Genomic DNA, 20,563 nt, shown 5'->3' with positions numbered 1-20,563 from the left:
ACAGATGGTTGTCAACCTCCATATGGATGTTGGGATTCAAACCCAGGTCCTCTGTAAGAACAGCCAGTGTTTCTAACTGCTGAGCCATCTCTCCAGCCCTGAGCCCCCCCCCCCTTTATTTTTGAGGCAGAGCTTTGCTATATAGCTCAGACTGGCCTTGAATTCTTGATCTTCCTGCCTTGGCCCTCTGAGTGCTTGTCTTCTCTCCCTTTTTATGAGGCTGCCTCCTTCTGGCCCTTCACATCAAAACTCCGGTCATCATCATCAATCCTTGCTTAGGTACCTCTGTTTTTTCCTTAGCGATAGCCCCGTACTCTCCAGTCACCCTGGCTATGAGTTTCTCCAGCACATGGTGAGCTGCTGGGGCAGGGGCTCCAAGCCCAGAGCTGGGCACAGTACTCAGCAGCTACTCCTGAGTAAGGACATTGCATCCTGAGGGAGGGAGCTCTAGGTCCCTCCAGAGGGCAGAGTTGAAGCAGCTAGTACCTGGCCCCCTTAGGGTAGATCCCAAGGTATGAGCCAAGTCTACCATCATAGAGCTGCTGGACCAAGACAGTGCCAACCAGTCCTAACAACTAGACCCCTGCTATACAATGTTGGTATTAGCAGGGGGCCCCAAGGACCTCTCTGAGACTAAACCAGCTAGATGACCTTGAGCTAGTCAAGACCCTCTCTCTAGGACTTGCTTGTAAAATGAAAGTTAAGCAGCAGGTATCCATAGTTGTGTCCCTGACACATTAGCTCTGGCTGCCTGTCCTCTGCCTGGCAGTCAGTGGTCTCTGAAGCAGGCTGAGGCCAGGAGAGGGAGAAAGAGGTTGAGACTACTAGGATTGATGACACCAAACCATCAAACAGGACTCTGGCCAGACCCAGGGCCTGCAATTAACTCCAGGGCCTTTCCTCTAGCTCCCAGGCCATAGCACCAAGGGGACAAGTGACATCAGGTTTTGGCCAGCAAGAATGCCCCAGTACTATGTTTCAGAAGTGGTTAATGTCCCTGCCCAGGAAACACTGAAGTTGGGCTGCCAAGGTCACCCAAAGCTGAGGACAGTCTCCCTGGGAGGAGAAACATTTCAAGTGACTCAACCACAGACCTAGAGGGTTTTGTCCACGCTGGGCTCCCTGTGCTTTGCTCAGCTCACATAGCATGTACCCCTCCTAGGCTACCCTTTTTGGAGTAACTGCTATCTTTCTGGCTTTTTAGTTTCCCGGCCAGCCTCACCTCCCCAGGCCCTACTCCCTGTCAAGGCTCTATGGATCCTTGTCTTCTCCTTCTCCGTGTACCTGAAGCCACAGGTACTTATGCCTACCTGATGAACCAAGGTGTTCCCCAGGTGTGGGCCTCCCTGAGTGCTATACCCACGAGACTCTATCCACAGGTCCTTAGCCAGGGTATGTCTGGGGTCACACAGCTCCAACAGAGCTTTCTTACCCCAAAACTGCTCCTCAAGTAGCCAGCAGCTCAAGAGAGATTTCCCCCTGCCAGCCTACGACAGGAAGCCAGGAATCTCAGCCCATCCTCCACCTTCCTCAGCCTCCAGCAGCCATCAGCCAGCCTGGCCACCCTTCCCCTAGAATCACTCCAAACAGTACTTGGTCCCATGTCAGGACCTTGATCACCTAGACAACAGCAATGACACTGCTCCTCCTGTCACAGACATACTTGCCTCCTAGGTTGCACACCTCCCTACTCCATCCCCTACTGGGCCCCTGGAAGTGAAGCTCCCTGGGCACCCAGCTCCCATTTCACCTTCTACCTCTTGTACGCCAGGAATCCTGACTTCTGGCCCTCAATGTGGGGGTCTCCCCCAAGTCACTCCATCCTCCTGTTCCCTCTCTGCTACAAACTCCTACACTCTTCATGTCTCAGCCTACCAGGTACCCCAAATCCTATCCTGCAGAGACCCTGAACATTTGTTCTGACAGTCAGTGCACCTGTCACTGAGTGACAATTTGCACTTTCTCTATGGTCATCAACCCCAGGATTGCACTGGTTTCTCTCTTACCCTAAATGCCTAGAAACTCAACAGACCCTCCCAAGCAGGAAGCTTTTTATCTGCTGAACTTGACTGCCAGTCCTGCCTGGCCTACACAGCCAAGACTCCACCCCACGTAGCCCATCTTTCACATCAGAAAAGGGAGGCTCAGGGAAGTTAAGGTGGCACCCGTAGTCATGCATAGGATAATGAATGGCTGTGAAGGAACTCAAAGTCTGACTTTCGAAAGCTCATTCTTTCTAGGTACAAGACCTTCTGTATCTGTATCTGATTGATATCCACAATCAACCAACCCAGGGTCAAAAATACTCAAGGAAAAAAAGCCCTGTATCTTTACTGAAGTGTACAGACCTTTTTTCTCAGCAGTCCATAAACAAGCCCGGATAACAACTATTTACATAGCATTTACATAGTATGAGGCAGCACAAGTCATCTAGAGATGACTTGAAGTACATGGGAGGGTTGCGTAAGCTGCATGCAAATACTAATCTATATTATATAAAGGACTTGAGCATCCATGGAGTTTGGTATCCTCAGGGATTCCTGGAGCCATCCCCCCAAGATACTGAGGGTCACCCGTGAGAATAAGGCAGAAAAGCAGCAGTCCCCAAGTGCCACATGCTGGTAACCCCCACCTCCACTTTCCCTACTTTTTCTGCAATGCTGGGGATGGAACCCAGGCCTCTGCACATGTTAGGCAAGAGCTCTGCCACTGAGCCATAGGCACAGCTCACAAGGAATATTACTTTCTTCTCTGTGTGTGTGTGTGTGTGTGTGTGTGTGTGTGTGTGTGTGTGTGTGTATCGCTGAGGACTGAAACCAAGCCTTCAAGTCTGCTAAGCAAGCACTCCACTGAGCTACATTCTCAGCCCTCTTTTCACTTTTTATTTTGAGACAGGGTCTAAGTTGCCCAGGTTGGTCCTGAATTGAACTCTATCCTCCTGCCTCAGCCTCCCAAGTAGCTGGGATTACAGGCCTGTCCCACCAAATCTGATATAGTACACCCCTAACTTAGACCATTTCTTTTAATCTCCAGCAATAGGTTTAGGAAAAAGACATTAGTCAGCTGCCTTACATACAATGAGTCACAGGCAATAGAGGCCAAGTCCTTCAAGCAACACACCATGTCATCAAGAGTCAAAGCCAGGTTTGTCAAAACTACTCTGCCTCCTTTCTGCTCCCTCTCCCTTGCCCAGGGCACGAGAGTTCATGCTTGGGGGATTAGTGTCCCACCCTTTTTTCAGTATCCTACACGTCCTCCCCTCCAACCCCTCCTCACCAACTCCCGCTGGCCAGTGTCTCTCACCTGGATCTTGTGGTAGCTTCTTAACTGGTCTTCTCACTGCAGGGAGGGCCCCTCTCTGTCACCTCAGGAAGCCTTACAGGCATTTGAAAGTTCTAACCTTCCTGAAGAGCCCCAAGGGTTTCAGTTGCCCTCACACTTAAGTCTGTACCCTGGAAGCCCTACAAGGTCCTAGGAAAATTATTTTTGCTTCCTTCTTGGTCCTCAGCATAGCCCTGGTCTTGTTCTTTTCCCATAAGCCCCAATGGCCATCTTCAGGGTCACTGGGGAAAGATCTGCTCAGGATTCCAAAGACAACCTGATGCATGCTTTCCACAGCAAGGAGCACCTCTCTTGTTAACCTCTTATTTCAAGAGTTCTGTAATCCCCCTCCTCAAGAAACTCTTCCTGGTATCTAACCTTCATTCCTCATACTACTGCCCAAGCTGCTTCTTTTCTGGCTCCAGAAGCTACAGGGTAGGTATAAGAGGAGCTGGAGAGTTCTGCCAGAGCCAGCTTCCATCCAGCCCAAGCTCCGTCCTCAGCCCACCTTACCTTCCCCTTCTTGGTGAGAATCTGCTTATAATACAACCAGCCTTCTCTCCGGATATCACTGAAGGTTGCATCTGAGAGGTCAGAGGTTGAGTGTCGTTTAGAGGGGGCGTCAGCATCTTCAGAGGTGCCCCAGCTATCTAAAGACTGCAGGGAGAAAGCACAGGGCAATTTAGGGTGGCTCCCACAGTACCACCATCTCAAGAACCCCATGGACCACTTGCAGCCACACGGGCTTGGCGTGTGTCTGCACTGTACTCTGATGTGTTTGTGACTTCATGGGCCTTGCTTGTCTTCTCTGGACCATTTGTGTTGGGGTCATGAGACCTACTGGAGAAGCCAGAAAGGAGGAAAGGCTCTAACCTGCCAGTGGAACATATGCCTCCCCACGCTGGGAAAGCCAATCTGCACCCTCCTTCAACTTTATAGCCATAAAGGAATTGAGGAAACAGGGGAAGCGATTGTGTCAGTAAGGAGTTAAGTAAACAGGGGAAGTGGGAACATCAACAAAGACTAAGTGAGTAGAGCAGGTAGTCATGTCCACAAGGAGTTAAACAGAGGAAGTGATAGTGTCAACAGAACTCTGGCTTCAGAGCTGACATGTCCAGGGAGAGTTAAATAAGCTGAGGAAGTGATAAAGGGGGAGTCAGGTGGCCATATCTTAAAGATGCCAAGCTAACCAAAGATATAGAAGGTTTGAAATTCAGATGGAAGCCAGGCGTGGTGGTGCACACCTTTAATCCCAGCATTCAGGAGGGAGGCAAGTGGATCTCTGTGAGTTCAAGGCCAACCTGGTCTACACAGTAAGCTCCAGGCCAGCTAAGGCTACAGGGAGACCCTGTCTCCAGAAAAAAAACAAAACAAAACAAAAACAAAAAAAAGAAAGAAATCCAGATGGCCTTTGCAGTTCATAAATAATCAAAGAGGGACTGGGGATTTAGTTCCGTTGATAGAGTGCTTGCTTAGCATGCAGGAAGTCCTGGGTTCTGTCCCCAGCACTGCATAAGCTGGGTATGGTGGTGCATGCCTATAATCCCAGCATTCAGGAAGATCAGAAGTTCAGTTTAAAGTCATCCTCAGCTACATAGCAAGTTTGAAGCCAACATGGACTGCATAAGACTCCTGTCCCCAAAAGTAAATAAATAATCAAAAAGTAGTGTGAGGCTGAAGGTGCAGCTCAGTGGCATATGTCTGTAATTCCTGCACTCAGGAGGCTGAGGCAGGAGGATCATGAGTTTGAGGCCAACCTGAGATACACCATGAGGGTCTATCTCAAAATGAAACAAAGAGACTTGTAGTCACTGCCATCTCTATCCTTTGCCTTCTTGGGTCCTAGGTTGGAAACTTCAGTCTATTTATCTCACCCTCATGTTCTCTTCCCTTCCAATGTGCTGCCCCTTGAAAACCCCATACAAACACCATAGGAACTCTAGGCAGGCAAAGGGACAGGCACTAGGCAGCTGGCAGTGAACAACACAAATTAAAGGCTAGCCTCTGGGTATTTGTTCTCTACTGGGGATCTGAGCAGGCAAGAGGGCAGACCTGCCCAGGTAGGCAGCAAGGGAAGCGCACAATCTAGCAAAGGGAGATAAGAAACGTCAGCAGGGAGGGTGGAATATCAGAGCAAGCCAAGATGTTCCTACCAAAGTCAAAAGGTAGGCAGCGATCCCAGCACTGGGGAGGATGAGGCTGGTGGGACCACAAGTTTGAGACCAGACTGGAATACATATCAAGACCTTGTCTTAAGAAACCAAGGGTTAAAAGAAAAATAAAGAAACCAAGCGTTAGCCAGGCATGGTGGTGCACGCCTTTATTCCCAGTACTCTGGAGGCAGAGGCAGGCAAATCTCTGTGAGTTCAAGGCCAGCCTGGTCTACATGGTGAGTTCCAGGACAGCTGGGGCTATAGGGAGACTCTGCCTTAAAAAGACAAAAAAAGAAAGAGAGAGAGAGAGAGAGAGAGAGAGAGAGAGAGAAAGAAAGAAAAAGAAACCAAGGGTCAGAGACACTGGAGAGAGGCTCAGTGATTAAGAGTGCTCACTGCTCTTGTAGAGAACCCAAGTTGGGTTCTCAGCATACATGTCAAGTAGTTCACAACTACCTGTAACTCCAGCTCCAAAGGGATCCATACCTCTGGCCTTGTGGGCACCTACACACATGTGCACATACACATGCACAATTAAAAATAAAAAAATAAAAAGGGTGTGGTGGCACATGCATTTGATCCCAGCACTCAGGAGGCAGAGGCAGATGGATCTCTGTAAATTCAAGCCCAGTGTGGTCTACATAACAAGTTCAAGCCACCAGGGGCCACATAGTGAAACCCTAGCTCTCATAGTTTTGGAGAGCACTATGCAAGCTGGTAAGGGTGGGGAGAACATCAATCGATGGTCCAACCCTAGCTTCAAGGCCTAAACACCACATCGATGACCAGCACAGCAAACGATATTGGTGCAGTAGTGGCACTTTTATCTTGGGGGTAATCAACAGCTACCTAATTGGACTTAAAGCCCACTCAATGGGAGGAAACTCATGTCTGATACTGTAAACCTAGCCAAATACACATAACTGGAGAGGTCATAGATCTTAGAGAAAACCCCAAAGCTCTCATATCCCTAGACAAATATAATTTCTTACTATGTGCAAAATACAGATCCTTAAATGCACAGACAGGTATCCCAGTCAACCCATCAAAGATGCTTCTTTTTCAACAGAGACTATTACAGAGTTATACCACTGGTCACACCCAGAGATTCTCTGTGAATTGCCCAAGCCTAAATGGCACATCTAGGATGCAACCTCTACACCTAAGGCTCACAGAACATAGAACAAGGGATGAAGAGAACACTGATGCATCTTTCAATTATCATCAATGAAGCTCCTTCATGCAATAGAGGGCCAGGAACACAAAAAGGCACAAATGGCCAAAACACAGAGAATAAGAATTGGCAGAGGGTGGGTCCTTGGACAGGACTCCTATATTGAGGTCCACCCACTCAGGGCTAAGGGATTGTGTCCCAAGTGGCCTGGTTCCTCTGAGGGGCGGGGCCTGCTGCAGAGAATTGACTGTAGAGAGTTAGCCTCGGAGGGAGGGGCTTTTGGGCAACATCTTGGAACAGAAGCGGTGACAGAAAGATGGCCAGTGTCTCACCTGAGTGGACACGAAAGGGGGCATTTACTGACCTGGGGTGAGACTGTGGGCCCACAATGCATGGGCGAAAGTTAACAGAGACTGTGAGTGGATGCAGAAGTGATCTGGAACAGTGGGCCGAGCCTCACAGAGCTGGGTGCTAGGTGTCGGGTGTTTGTTCCTTTGTACGTCAACCTCCCAAAGATATAAACTATGAAAAATTCAGATAAAGATGTGCTATATGGTTTGTCTACCTGCACCAGGAGCAAGGGACCCTAAGAGAACTCGGGTGACAAATTGGCATAGTCGGCAGGATGATGGTACTAGGAATGACAAACTGTAGGAGTTTGGAAAAAGCTAGAGAGCTAATGGCGGTGCTGATGTACATTTTACAGTAGATTATAAAATATATAATTAAGAAGAGGCCAGCGACGCAGAAGCATGGGCCACAGCTGTGTTGTAAATGTGGGGAAACAGCCCAATTGCGGATATATGAAGATTTGTTAAAGGTTATAGAAAAACTGTTGTGGACCAAGGACACAAGTGGAGAACCCAGAGAGGGGGTGGGGCCACTTTGCATAATAAAAGCTGTGCCCAAGGCAGGGAAAGCTGAAAAGGCTGGGGAGGTCCTGGCAGACCCAATTGCAGAACTTGAGAGAAAAAAAACAGGACATTTTAACTTGTGTAAGGTCCAAGGAGAAAAAGACAGATAATAGTAAGAAAGGAGATGACCTAAAAATAAGAGTAGCTAAAGCTGTCCCTCAGATGCAACCATTGATACAAAAAGAAAAAAAAAAAAAAGCTAACAGTGCTGTAGCTAAGAAATACTCCACACTGGAACTGTTAAAACTAGGAAAAACTTACAAGCAATCAATCAAAGAGCCCCTAGCTGTGTGGCTTGTCAGAGTGTGGGACATGGGAAAAAATGACATCAGTCTAAGTCCTTCAGAAGTTTCACAGCTGAATTATATAACCACCCATCCATCCTTGTGATATAGGCTGTTCAACCTAGGTCACTGCAGGGGGGAGCAGTCCTTAATGGGATGGCTGATGGAAGGCATTTTAGAGATACATGGTTATCGCCAAATGAAACTCCAATAATTAACAAAGGCTGGAGGACTATAAAGGAGGGATAGGCATTACTGAGAGAACTAGGTATGAGAAAAGCAATATATGATACCCAGTTCACTGGGCCAGATAAGACTGTGTCCACCAGAGATATAAAGGAAAGCTTAATTCAACTGGGACCTCAAAAATAGTATGGAGCTCTAATGGTTTTGCTAAGCCCTTTAATGGGACAGGATCTTTGTGAAGTGAGAGCAGCTTTAACAGATCTAATTGATTCTAACCAGCATGTAAAACGTGTCTGTAGAATAGTAGACTACCCTACAAGAGATATAAAAGAGACCAGACAGAAGAAATGGTCCATTTGGGTTACTCGAAGACAAATATGGAAAGACTTATGTCGAGCTCAAATTCCCAGCAAAAAAATTGATAGAAAACTAAACATGGTACTAAAGAGTTTCTGGAAGGCTTTAAAACCAGAACAACAGTTTACAAAAGGCATTCAAAGAATAAAAACTGTCCTAGGGGTGGTTAAGAATCCCCAAAGATTAAATAAGATGCATTTCTCTCCTGATAAAGGCTACACTAGGGGTGGAGGCAGTTTTTCCCACCAAGGCCTCCCCCAGCAACCAGATATGGTTAATGGAGAGATGACAGATATGGCTACAGTCAGGAGGCAGACCCAGGGCCTGCCTGACTCAGGGAACCAACAGGTTCAGCAGGGACAGGAGAAACTCCCTGCCTCTTTAGCCCAATGCAGGGTCAGGCAACTGGAGCCAATACCTGTAAGCGTATCAAGAATAAAAGAATACAAAGAGACTCCATGTAAAATCCCCCAAGTGCGAAATGACTCCAAAGGGAGAACTAAAGATAGTAAAGAACTGGGGCTGGAGAGATGGCTTAAGCAGTTAAGAACACTGGTTGTTCTTACAGAAGACCCAGGTTCAAATCCCAGCACCCACATGGCAGCTAACAACTGTCCATAACTCCAGTTTCAGGGGATCTGATGGCCTCTTCTGTCCTCTGCAGGCACTGCATGACACGAGTGCACTTACCTACATGCAGGCAATACAATCATACACATAAAATAAAAATAATAAATAAAATATTTTTTTAAAAAAGATAAAGAATTAACCAAATTAATGCTTCATACCCATGCTATGGTACCTAATAAGGATCTATGGAGAAAACAGTTAATACGAATGGATAAAACCTTTCCATGCTATATTAAACCTTGTCTATGATTGATTTAATATATGATGTTAACTTTCCTTCGAGTGTTTACAGATGTGAAACCCATTTAAAAGATACCTGAAGAAGCAAAGGCCAGCTATAGCTGTAAGACTCTTGGAAGTTTTATGGTTGGATAAGATAAAAACAGAGGCTCCCAGGTCTGGAGAGATGGCACAGCAGTTAAGAACACTGGTTGTTCTTGCAGAAGACCTGGGTTCAAATCCCAGCACCCACATGGCAGCTAACAACTGTCCATGACTCCAGTTCCACAAGATCTAACAGCCTCTTCTGTCTTTCACAAGCATTGCATGACACGGGTGCACTTATCTACATGCAGGCATAACACTCATACACATTAAAAAATTAAAATAAGAGGCAGGCAGAGCTCTGTGAGTTCAAGGCCAGCCTGGTCTACGTAGTGAGTCCCAGGACAGCTGGGGCTACAGGGAGACCCTGTCTCAAAAAGACCGAAAAAAAAAAAAATTAAAATAAGAAATAAAAAGCCGGGCGTGGTGGTGCACACCTTTAATCCCAGCACTCAGGAGGCAGAGGCAAGTGGATCTCTGTGAGTTTGAGGCCAGCCTGGTCTCCATAGTGAATACAGGACAGCTGGGGCTACAGGGAGACCCTGTCTCAAAAAGACCAAATAAATAGATAGATAGATAGACAGACAGACAGACAGACAGACAGACAAAATATATATTAAAAAACAGAGGCTCCCAATCTATACAACTGTTAAGAAAATCTACAGTACCAGGGGTGGGTTGCCTCCCTATGAGCTGTTGGTCAGAGAGAGATCCTAGAGGTCCTCAAATTCACCAAGGCTATTGCCACTATGTCAGTTGTACACTAGAAAGGTCAGTGAGGCCATGTTGCTGAAGACACTGCATGATGTGAGCGCGGGAGGAGAAGAAGAGATGGAGCTGAGACTAAGCCAAAAAAACTCCATGCCACTGGATGGATGACATTCATAGTGCCAGAAGGCGCTATGCACATGGTTAGGGAAGAAAGGATCCCCTATTAGTCTACTCAACAATGGACCCCACATGCTGCACACTATGGACATGCAAGTGTAATAATGGCTCGACCAACATACATACAATTGACAAACTTCTAATTGGATAAGGCCCACTCCTAGGGGTGGAACACACATCTGGTGCTGTAGACCAGGCCAACCCCCTGTGTCGAGAAAGGCTACATGCCCTAGTGGGGAAACCATTACAAGTATACTGTTTAATGAACATAGTACACCTACTGGGCTATCCCCTAGGCATTTGTATTTACATTCATGTTTGTTTAGATGTGTCTACTTCCTTCTATTTGTCTTTATAGTAAAAGAAACACCACTGAGATAGATCAATGGGCACACCTTCAAGAAGGATGATGGGGAGGCCCCAGAAGTCACTATCTCGCCATGATACAGGAGAGATCACCCTACATCTGTCACCCTCTCTGAGGCTCAGGGACCTTAGCGGAAGATTGGCAGAAAGATTGTAAGAGTGGAGGAAAGGGGTGGAGTGTGTCCCAAGCAGCTTGGTTCCTCCAAGGGGCAGGGCCTGCTGCAGAGAATTGACTAAGGAGAGTTTGCTGCAGAGGGAGGGACCTTTGGGTGCCATTTTGGAACAAAAGCAGCAGCGCAGAAAGATAGCCCCAGTGTCTCACCCACATGGATGCGAGAGGGGGCATTTACCAACCTGGGGCAAGACTATGGGCCCATGATGTGTGGACAAAAGCTAATGGAAACTGTGGGCGGGTGTGGAAGCAGTCTGGAATGGCGGGCCAAGCTGCACAAAGCTGGGTGCCAGGTGTCGGGTGTTCATTCCTTTGTAAATCACTCCCCTCCCCCCTAAAGATATAAACTATGAAAAATTCAGATAAAGATGTGCTATATGGTTTTTCTACTCACATCAGGAGCAAGGGACCCCAAGAGAACTTGGGCGTCAGGAACCATTGCAGAAGAAGGGGTGGAAAGATTGTAAGAGCCAGGGAGGAGGTGTATGACCACATGGAAATAGCCCTACAGGCTCCTGGGACCTTTCTCATACAAACTTACAGCAATGGTGTCAGCATGCACAAGACCCATGCAAACTTAGGCAGAGAAAAGCCCAGCATAGAACTGTGGAAATGAATAGCAAGCCCAATCTTGGTCAAAGAATTATTGGCAACTGATTACTGCTGGATGAGGAAGAGCTGATCTTTTTGAAGGTAGAGACTCTAGATAGGTTGACTAAACCCTGGTGGATGAATTTGCACTGAGGGACATCTCAGGACACTAACTTTACATAATAGACTTTAATACAAATGACAGAATTATGAACTCCAGTGGGGGTGGGGGAGACACTATGGGAAGGTGTGAAAGGGGAAGAGGGTATAAAAATGATTTTATGGATGAAATACTCAAAAATTCAATAAAAATAAGTAAATAAATAGCCAGGCGTGGTGCTGCACCAACTTTTAATCCCAGCAGGCAGAGGCAGGTGGATTTCTGTGAGTTCAAAGTCAGCCTGATTTACATAGTGAGTTCCAGGCCAGCTGGGGCTACAAGGAGACCCTGTCTCAATCAGACCTAAATAAATAAATAAACTGAAACATATAAATGAATAAAAAAAGAAAGGAAGGAAGGAAGGAAGGAAGGAAGGAGGAAGAAAGGAGAGAAGGAAAAAGAGAGAAAGAGAGAGAGAGAAAGAAAGAAAGAAAGAAAGAAAGAAAGAAAGAAAGAAAGAAAGAAAGAGAAAAAGAAAAAGAAAAGAAAGAAACCATGGATTCCATACTGAGCACAAAAAAAGTCTTGTGGTTTGGAGCTTTCCAGATGGGGGATAAATGCAAAGTCTTCAGGTGGGAGGTAGGTCACATAGGTGACATGAAGGTGGGGTATAGGGAAGAAGGAGCCAGGAGCCAGAGTGGTTCGTTTGGGAGTCACAGGAGTCACAGGCCGGAACCAACACTATGTAGTGCCTTCACCCTTCTAGACTCACACACACACACAAATGTGAACTTGTTGCTCACCCCGTCGGTGAAGAAGCTCCGGAGCATCCTTAGGCTGGGCACACGGTTGGGTAGGCGCCTGGGAAGCAAGGGCCAAAGGTGAGGGCTGTTGTGAGGATCAATCTCACTCTTATCACCCACCCAACCCCATGGCTCAGCCTAGGAGGGCAGAAACATCAACCACCCTCCACACACATCCAGATAGGCCTCACCGCAGCACTCGGCCCTCATCCCGGAAGGTGTTGAGCCCATCGTCACAGGACTTGGAGCGCTCTGTGGTGATGGCCAGCAGATAGGAGGAGCGGCGGCCTGCCTTGATACTACCTGAAAAAGTGAGTCAAGATCAGCAAGCAGGTTGGGAGCTGCACCAAGAGCCCTCCTTTGTGGTCAGAGTCAGGAGTGGACTCTCCCATGGTGTCCCAGAAGTATCAAAAACCCACCAGGCGTGGTAGCACATGCCTTTAATCCCAGCACTTGGGAGGCAGAGGCAGGTGGATCTCTGTGAGTTCAAGGCCAGCCTGGTCTACATAGTGATTTCCAGGTCAGCTGGGGCTACAGGGAGACCCTGTCTCAAAAACACCAAAAAAAAGAAGTATCAAAAACTAATTGGAAGTAAATAGACATCAGTCACAGGGACCAGGCAGTAGGGAAGGAAGAAAAAGCAGGGTACAGATACTCACTACAGTCCTGTGAATAATGGCGGCTAAGGGCAAAGGTGAAGGTTGGTGAGGATGGGCTGGTGCCCAGGACAGGGGCTGAATTCATGGCACTGGAGACCACTGCAGAGGCAGGGACATGCTTCGCTTGGAGGTCAATGCTGGGGCTGGTGGGCTCATCTGCCAAAAGAGGAAGGCAGGTGTGAAAGACACAGGCTAACCTGCCTGACTGCCCCAGCCTCATTAGCCTTTGGGCTCACACAAGCTGCAATCCCCTCAGTCCTTCCCTACCAGGGCACTGCAGCCAATACATTCACTTCCCAGAGCACTGTGCCCAACAGATGTGACCAGAGAATGTCTCCTCTCATCAGGGGCTGACCCTCCCCCCAAGGGCACCCAGGAGTGAAACTGAGCTACCTCCTTAGAGTGGGCTCCTAAGATGTAGATAAGATTCTATCAGACTTGTGGCTCCCTGAAATATAACAAAGGTTATATTTCTCCCTTGGGAGCACTTGATAGCTGCCCTCAGCCAGGGTTTACTGAAACAGGGCTGAACCCACACATAAGCATCTCTCCACCCTGCCCAGGTTTCTTACTCAATTCTTAGGCTGTACAGCCGTGACTCCCATCTCCAGGTCTTAGGCTCAATGCCATCATCTTACATCCCAGTCTTATCCCAAGCCCCTGAATCTGGCCCAACTTAGCCTGCTCCCTCACAAACCTAATCTTTTTCTTGTTCTTCCTGTACCCCAGCCTCCAATACAGGTGAGGCATCACCCTTTAGGCAGGCCAGAGAACTAGGAGTCACCAAGCCCCTCTGCCTTGCCTTACTTTTTCTTTTTGTCACCCGCTTTACAGGCAGCCATCACAGTCTTCTCTGTCCTCAGGGTGAAGTCCAAGCTTGGCCTTGAACCAGAAGGGTCTCTCACTGCAGGCTCTTTGCATAGTCTAGTCTCTCTCCTTGAACATTCTTCCCCACACTACCTCGTATCTTTCTAGTCTTAGCCACAATGTCGTTTTTCCAAGATTTGCTCACTACTGACCGTGCCCATGGAGGCGATGGGGCCCTTTCCTATCTGGGAGCTCCAGGTACATGCCAATGTCACTGGCCTGACACTGTCTGACCAGCCATCCCCCAGGTGACCCTAAAGCCTAGCAAGGTGCCTGACACAAATATTTGTTGGAGGCAGGAAGGATAGATGGAAAGAACAAAGAATGAAAGGCAGAGCCGGGCGTGGTGGCACACGCCTTTAGTCCCAGTGCTTGGGAGGCAGGGGCAGTTGGATCTCTGTGAGTTTGAGGCCAGCCTGGTCTACATAGCAAATCTCAAGAAGGAAAAGGAAGGCAAGAAGGAGAAAAGAATGAATGGAAGGGAGGGAGGGAGAGGTATGAAAAACTGGATGGGAAGATGAATGACTGGGAGGTGGGATGGAAGAAAGGATGACTGAAGAATAGAAAGATGAGTGGACAGACAGGGATCTCCAGTGATACTATCGGCACACACCCAGAGTTTTAAGCACAGCAGACAAGTGGGTGGGGCACAACAGGACACAGACTGGGTTCCTCAGTCAGCTGCTTGCATCACCACTCACCAATGAAGGGGATAGAAGCCAGAGAGTCTTCCGTAGTGGCCAAAGGGGCCACCTTCCTGCCTGGGCGTTCCCCTCGCCCACTGGCCTCTGGCTCTGGGGACTCATCACCAAATCCAAGGTTCATCTGCCTTGCAGGGGTCAGCTGGACTTTACGACCTGTCGGAGGTTTCTGCCTCAGGACCACCTCATCACGGTGATCCTCAGCGGGAGGCTCCAGGACTCGGGTGCTGGGTTCTGGTCTGACAACTCGAGGTGGTTCGGAGGCCTCTGGTGGGAATGATGCAGGGGACTGGGCCAAGTTGAAGGTAGGAAGCCCCCCAAATGGTGAGTCCCGGAAGGACAGTGCATGCAGAAGGCCAGTCCGGCGCTGGAATGATGGGCTGTAACTTCGGTATCCAATGTACCCAATGTCATCCAGGCCCTGCAAGCCAGGTGGGGGAGGGGCCTGAGGCCCTGGCAGGTCCTGAGGGCAGGCAGAAGTGTGAGCTGATGGACGCTGGGAAGCCCAGCCACAGCGCTCAAGGCGAGGTGACAACAGTGCTCCTGGTCCCAGTGCTTCAGCAGAGCGGGTAGCCCGGCTCAGGTAATCATCTGAGCGAGCTCGGTGCCAGCCCTCCTGTCCCAGCTGGCTCAAGGCATCCTGGGAGGTGGAGCAGGGCCATGGGCAGTGGGTAGTCACATCCTCCAACCGATCCTGGGAGGCGCTGCGGGCCCGGGGTGGCATGGCTGGGCACCGTCTCTCCCCCGCCCTGCGGGGTACCTGGTTTGACAGCCAGTGTGACAGAGCCTGCTGGCACTCCAGTCTGCTGGGAAGCACCCGGCTGCTGGGCTCCGGGAAGGCACGGGGCATCCGGGACTCCGACGGGAGATGAGGGAAGGCACCAGGGCTTGAGCGGGGCTGGCTCATCCCCAAAGAAGAGTTGTCCAGATGGGCACGGGTGACAGATGGGACACAGGGCCCTGGGTCACTCCAGGCAGCAGGACTTCGAGGGTCCATGGCCAGTGCTGAGACAGGCTCAGGCACCACAGTGGCCCAGGCAGTGACCCGGGCTGGTAGGGCATAGGTCTTCCGGGGGTAGCAGAGTGGGGGAGGTTCTGGGATGCTGCAGGCCTCTCCAGAATACGGCTCGTTGCCCTTCAGGTAGGCGTCCTGGGAGTAGGCCTGGTCAGAGACACAGAGGCATGTGAGCAGGACCAGACAGGATGAGAGCCCTAGGATATTAAGGTCTCAGAAGGGGACTGAAGTGAAAGGATTAAGTAGTGGCATCCTGAGTGGGCGAGGGTATGCTCCAAGGAGAGTCCAGGGGGAGGACAAAGAAGTGAGAGGCCTTTACACACACACACACACACACACACACACACACACACACACACACAAGAAAGAGACAGATTTCTCTAAGTCTTATGACAAGGACAGCCTTTAAGTCATAAACATTCCAACATTTGTTTGCTGGGGTCCTCCCCTGATCCTGGCCTCTGACAACTACTGTTCCTTTATGACCAACGATGTCCACAGCCCCTGGGGTGAAGTGGGAAAATGCAGAGACCTGTCAAGGTAGCAGAAGACAGAAGAAAGCTGGCTAAGGGGTGTGTCCAACGTAGGGTGGTCTGAGGGTAGGCAGAGGCTGGGAGGGTCCACTGACCCTGTAACCCATATGGCAAGCTGGGACCTTGCTTCTAAGCCTTGGGGTAAAGAGGAACTTGCCCACTTTTTGCTCTCCAAAGGCCAGCTTGGGGGAGGGGCTAGCTAGACTGGCTGAGGGGACTTGGGCCGCCTTCACCACCCCTAGGCCTGGAATTTGGCACTGGCCGCTGAAGCTGACACTGCACTGCTGAGGAGTGACAGGGCTAGCGCCCAGGCTCAGCCAAAAAAGGAGGCAGCCCCCAGGGACAACAGCCTGTGGCCCTGGCCCAGCCCAGTACCGGCTAAGCTGAGAGGGCCAGTCTCAGGGTGAAATGGCAAAGGGTAGGAGGGTAAAGCCAACATACACATGTACCACACCATATCTCAGAGAAACACAGGAAGATACACACCCTGAGATACACACATACACAGCAGACACAATGAGATACACACACACACACACACACACACACACACACACACACACACAAATAACTACCCCTCCAGTTCCAGGCACAAACATCATGTGACCAGGACCGGCTAACCACACCCCCGCACACGGCCCCTCCAGCCCAGCACACAGGGCCAACACATACCTCTCCCTCCTGCCATCCTGCCGGCTCCCAGGGCTCCCAGCATCACAGTGGCAGCAGCAGCATCCCGCTGGCCCCGATTCCCCACGCACACACCTTGCCAACTAACTACCACAGCCCCCACCCTGCTGGTTTGGGTCCCTCAGTCCTCTCAATGGTCCCTCCCGGCAGCTCGCCCTCGCCCCCACCCGGTTCTCCGGCTGCCTGGCGGCAGGAGGAGGGAGAATGGGTGTGGAAGGCCCTCACCGCGTCGGTGGTGGCGTCAGCAGCTGCCGCCGCCCGATTGGCCTCCAGCCTTGGCTCCCAACCACAGGAATGCCTGGGCCCCACCCTCTGGCTGGCCAGAGATGGCGGGGTAGTGGCAGCTCACAGATGTTGACATCTGGGGCTGCCAGCTGATTTGGGTCTGGGTAGTAGAGTTCAAGTCTGCTGCCCTTGCCACCCCTTGCCCCTGGCAGCTAGAGCCAGCCAGGGTGCCCCAGAGACCTGCCCTGTCACCCCTCATAACTGGCCTTGCCTCAGCCTAGGCTAGGGGAAGGGCACAAGCAGGGCTTTTGAGACTTGGGGTGAGCCATTCACCTCTCTGAGCCTCCATTCTTTGCTCCTTATCCCCAGGAAGAGCAAAGGGACAACTGAGGTCAGGAGTGGAGGTTCCCAGGGAGGCATCATGCCAAGTGTGGCCCTGTTATTACAGTGATTATGAGAGCCAGGGCCAAAGCCAGCACAGCAGCTCCGGCCCTCTGGGGCTTGGCCCTGGGCCATCCCTTGAGGGGCAGTGACCTCAGGGGCAAGCAAACTGGCATCTGGCTGAGATCCATGAGACCAAGCAGAGCACTAGGCAAGGGGGACTGACTGTCCTAGGCTCCAGGCAAGGGGCTCTCGGGTTGCTTCATACATCTGTGGGACTTGCCTTTGGGTGGCACCATCTGTGTTATATTCTAGCTGTGCTGAGGCATTGGGCAGTGGGTTCAGAATGCAAATCCCATGTGTGTGAATGTGGGATTCTCGGATATTGCTAAGCACAAGTATCTGAGAGAGGCCGCAGCATGCTGTGACATTTGTGTGTAGCATTGTGATGATAACATGCCAGTATGTACTACGTCATAGCAACCCGGTATCCAGACATATGCGCTGTGATATAGGGCGGTGAATGTGCTGCAGGGCACAGAAGTGCCAGTGAGACCACTGTGAGGTCCTGCTCTGTGCTGTGTAGGTATTATGGTGCACTGTGACGTAGAGGGTGAACTGTGATGGCACTGGGGGCTGTCTGTATGGTAGTCAGTGCCTGGGATGCTATGTGTGTCTTATGGAGAGTTGTGTTGTACAGTGCTATGCAAAGGAGGGTACTATGGGGTATTCTGATTTGTACTAAGTGGTACCATGACAGTGGGGTGAATGGGATATGCTGAAAGGTAATGTTTGATGGGTGGACATACCTATAGAGCCATGCTGGCTCAGGAAAGGAGGGAGTGCAGAGAACAGGCATCTCTCACAGGAGTGACAAGAACATGCCAGGCTGGCAGGGCCCGCTGGGCCACCCTACTTTCAGATACCCTGGCAGGAATCCTGCCTGCCAAGGTCAGGGCCTCCCCACTCACTAGCACAGAGCAGCCTTGAATGAAGCAACAACCAGCCTCAGCCCAGGGATGGGCCTGGCAGTGTAGATTGGGCAATGACAAGCTGTTTCCTTTTCTTTTCTCCCACAGGAGCTAGAGAAGGCTGTGTGCCGGCAGGCAGAACTCACCAGCTGGAGGATGTCTTCATCCTTGGGCATGATGGAGAGCTCCAGGGTGTCATCACTGTAGAGACAGGGAGAGGGTCAGGCCACCCAAGGCAACAGGGTCTTGGGGGAGAGGGAGCCAGGTCGCTGGGTCCTGGCAGGGGTGGAGCTCAATGCTCCTCAGGAGGAGGAAGGCAGGAGAGCTCACCTGTTCTGGATCAAAGCTATGACCTGGGAGTAGGTCTTTCCAATGACGCTTTCCCCATTCACCTTCACAAGCCTGTCTCCTAGGGACAAGAGGTGCGACCACATGTGAGAGGCCAAGGAGGGGAGGTCAAAGGCCCCTTGTACAGGTATGAATGACAGTAGGAAAACAGGAACCTCCCCAACATCTGGGTCCCAGAACCCAACCAGAAGGAAAGGAATAGGGTCACAGAAGGGTGCAGTGAACCAGGCCACTGGGCAGGCTCACCTGTGCGAAGCCCTGCCTTGTGGGCAGGGCCACCATCCTTCACATTCTTGACAAAGATGGTATCCATGGGCTCCAAGCGGTGCCGGGGAGAGGGTCCTGGTGGGCATCAGCCAGGTTAGCTGGGGGTGGCTGCTGAAGGTCACACCCATACACAGCTACACACACAGGGGACACACACTCAGAGGATGATCACACAGACACAAGCATGCAGAAACCTGCACGTCTATAGGGTGGATGCCCAGAGAAGGATGAGGGGCCACACTTGGGAGGATTGCCTCCATGGACACACAAAGAATTGCCCACAATGTTTGCTAAGTCCCTATCCTGTGCTAGAAGTCAGGCTACACAGTTTATGTGAACACATGCAGCCCTTGCCCTTCCAGAGCTCGCTGTCAAGTTGGAGAGACAGTCACATATACAAGTCACAGACAATGGGAAGGCCCTCTGTAGGATGGGGGAGATGGCTCAAGGGGTAAAGGCACTTGAAGGCAAGCCTAACCACCTAGGTTTGATCCCCAGAATCCACATTAAGGTGAAAGGACACTTCACTAAGTTGTCCTCTGACCTCTACATGTTCACCATGGGCACATGTACCCTGGCACAAGCATATACATATACACATTACACACAAATAATAATAAATTTTTAGAAAGAGGCTCATATCAAGTCTTAAAGATGCAAACTGGGGGCAACCTCCACATATTCAGAGAGATGCCACACCACAGGCCCAGAGAGATACCTAACATTCATGTCTCCTAGCCTTCTCCCTTCCCTAGGGTCAGGGGCTGTATGTGGAGGCCTGAGAGCCCTGGGATGCACACAAATCTCACCATCTCTCAACAAGACTCCCCTCCTAGAGCCTGTGCTAGAACAGGGGTTCCTCCTTCTAGAGCCTATGGCACAGGGACTCAGGAGGATTATGTCCCCATGGCTGCCCACCAAAGCCAGGGGCAGGGTAGGAAGACTACCTGTTTGGGAGTTCAGCTTTAAATACCCAGAGAGCCTAGGAGCTAACAAGGAACCCTTGGCTTTTTTCATTTTTTTGTGTTTTGTTTTGTTTGAGACAGGGTCTCACTATGTCACCTTGGCTGGTCTGGAACTCACTATGTATACCAGGCTGACCTGGAACCCACAGAGGTCCACCTGCCTCTGCCTCAATGCTGGGATTACAGGTGTGTAATCCCACCTGTGGTGCATGGAACCCTTGGTGTAGCAAAGGTTAACAGCAAGTAAGGTTAGACTCACATTTTAAGACAGACCTCAGGACCCCACTACTCTTCTCAGGACCCCACTACACTTCTCAGGACCCCACTGTCTATCCACAAGGTGAGCTCATGCTCAGTCACATCAACCCTGGCCCCCAGGTCCTGTAGCCTTAGCCTGAGCCTTGTTCTGGGAGAAAGTAGAGAGAGGGTAGAACCATATGCCATCCAGAGTGTTCAGTGTCAGATGGCAGCAGAAGGGACAGGCCCATTGGAAGACAAAGATGAAGGGGAAAAGTGGGAAGGACAGAGAGAGTAAAGAGATGACTGGAGCAGGTAGGCCAGCAACACAGAGAAGGCTATACAGGGTCCAGGGACAGGAGGAAGGTGTGGCCAACTGCAGAAAGGGAGAGAAACTGAAGTCCAAGCCCCACCTCCTTACCTCCTCCTCCTCCTCCTCCT

General features: G+C 50.3%; 1 protein-coding gene across 7 annotated transcripts in view; it reads right to left on the bottom strand.

Moving 5' to 3' along the window:
* The window catches only part of Arhgap23 (Rho GTPase activating protein 23), a 104,050-nt gene that overhangs the window by 41,343 nt on the left and 42,144 nt on the right, over positions 1-20,563 (bottom strand). For 4 of the 7 annotated variants that reach the window (XM_029569441.1, XM_029569439.1, XM_029569444.1 and 1 more), the window contains exons 4-11: positions 18,900-18,997; positions 18,636-18,714; positions 18,452-18,506; positions 14,491-15,652; positions 12,923-13,078; positions 12,455-12,566; positions 12,264-12,321; positions 3,835-3,978 (exon numbers count right to left, since the gene is read on the bottom strand). In XM_029569441.1, the coding sequence (XP_029425301.1) occupies positions 3,835-3,978; positions 12,264-12,321; positions 12,455-12,566; positions 12,923-13,078; positions 14,491-15,652; positions 18,452-18,506; positions 18,636-18,714; positions 18,900-18,997 (1,864 nt within the window). Of the gene's footprint in view, positions 1-3,834; positions 3,979-12,263; positions 12,322-12,454; positions 12,567-12,922; positions 13,079-14,490; positions 15,653-16,710; positions 16,914-18,451; positions 18,507-18,635; positions 18,715-18,899; positions 18,998-20,543; positions 20,558-20,563 lie in introns of those variants that run through there. The other 3 variants (XM_008845263.3, XM_029569440.1, XM_029569443.1) reach the window with 3 other exon arrangements.

The sequence above is a fragment of the Nannospalax galili genome, unplaced genomic scaffold (assembly GCF_000622305.1).
Source record: "Nannospalax galili isolate Female #2095 unplaced genomic scaffold, S.galili_v1.0 scaffold1382, whole genome shotgun sequence".
NCBI lineage: Eukaryota > Metazoa > Chordata > Mammalia > Rodentia > Spalacidae > Nannospalax > Nannospalax galili.
This window is presented reverse-complemented; position numbering and strand designations above follow the sequence as displayed.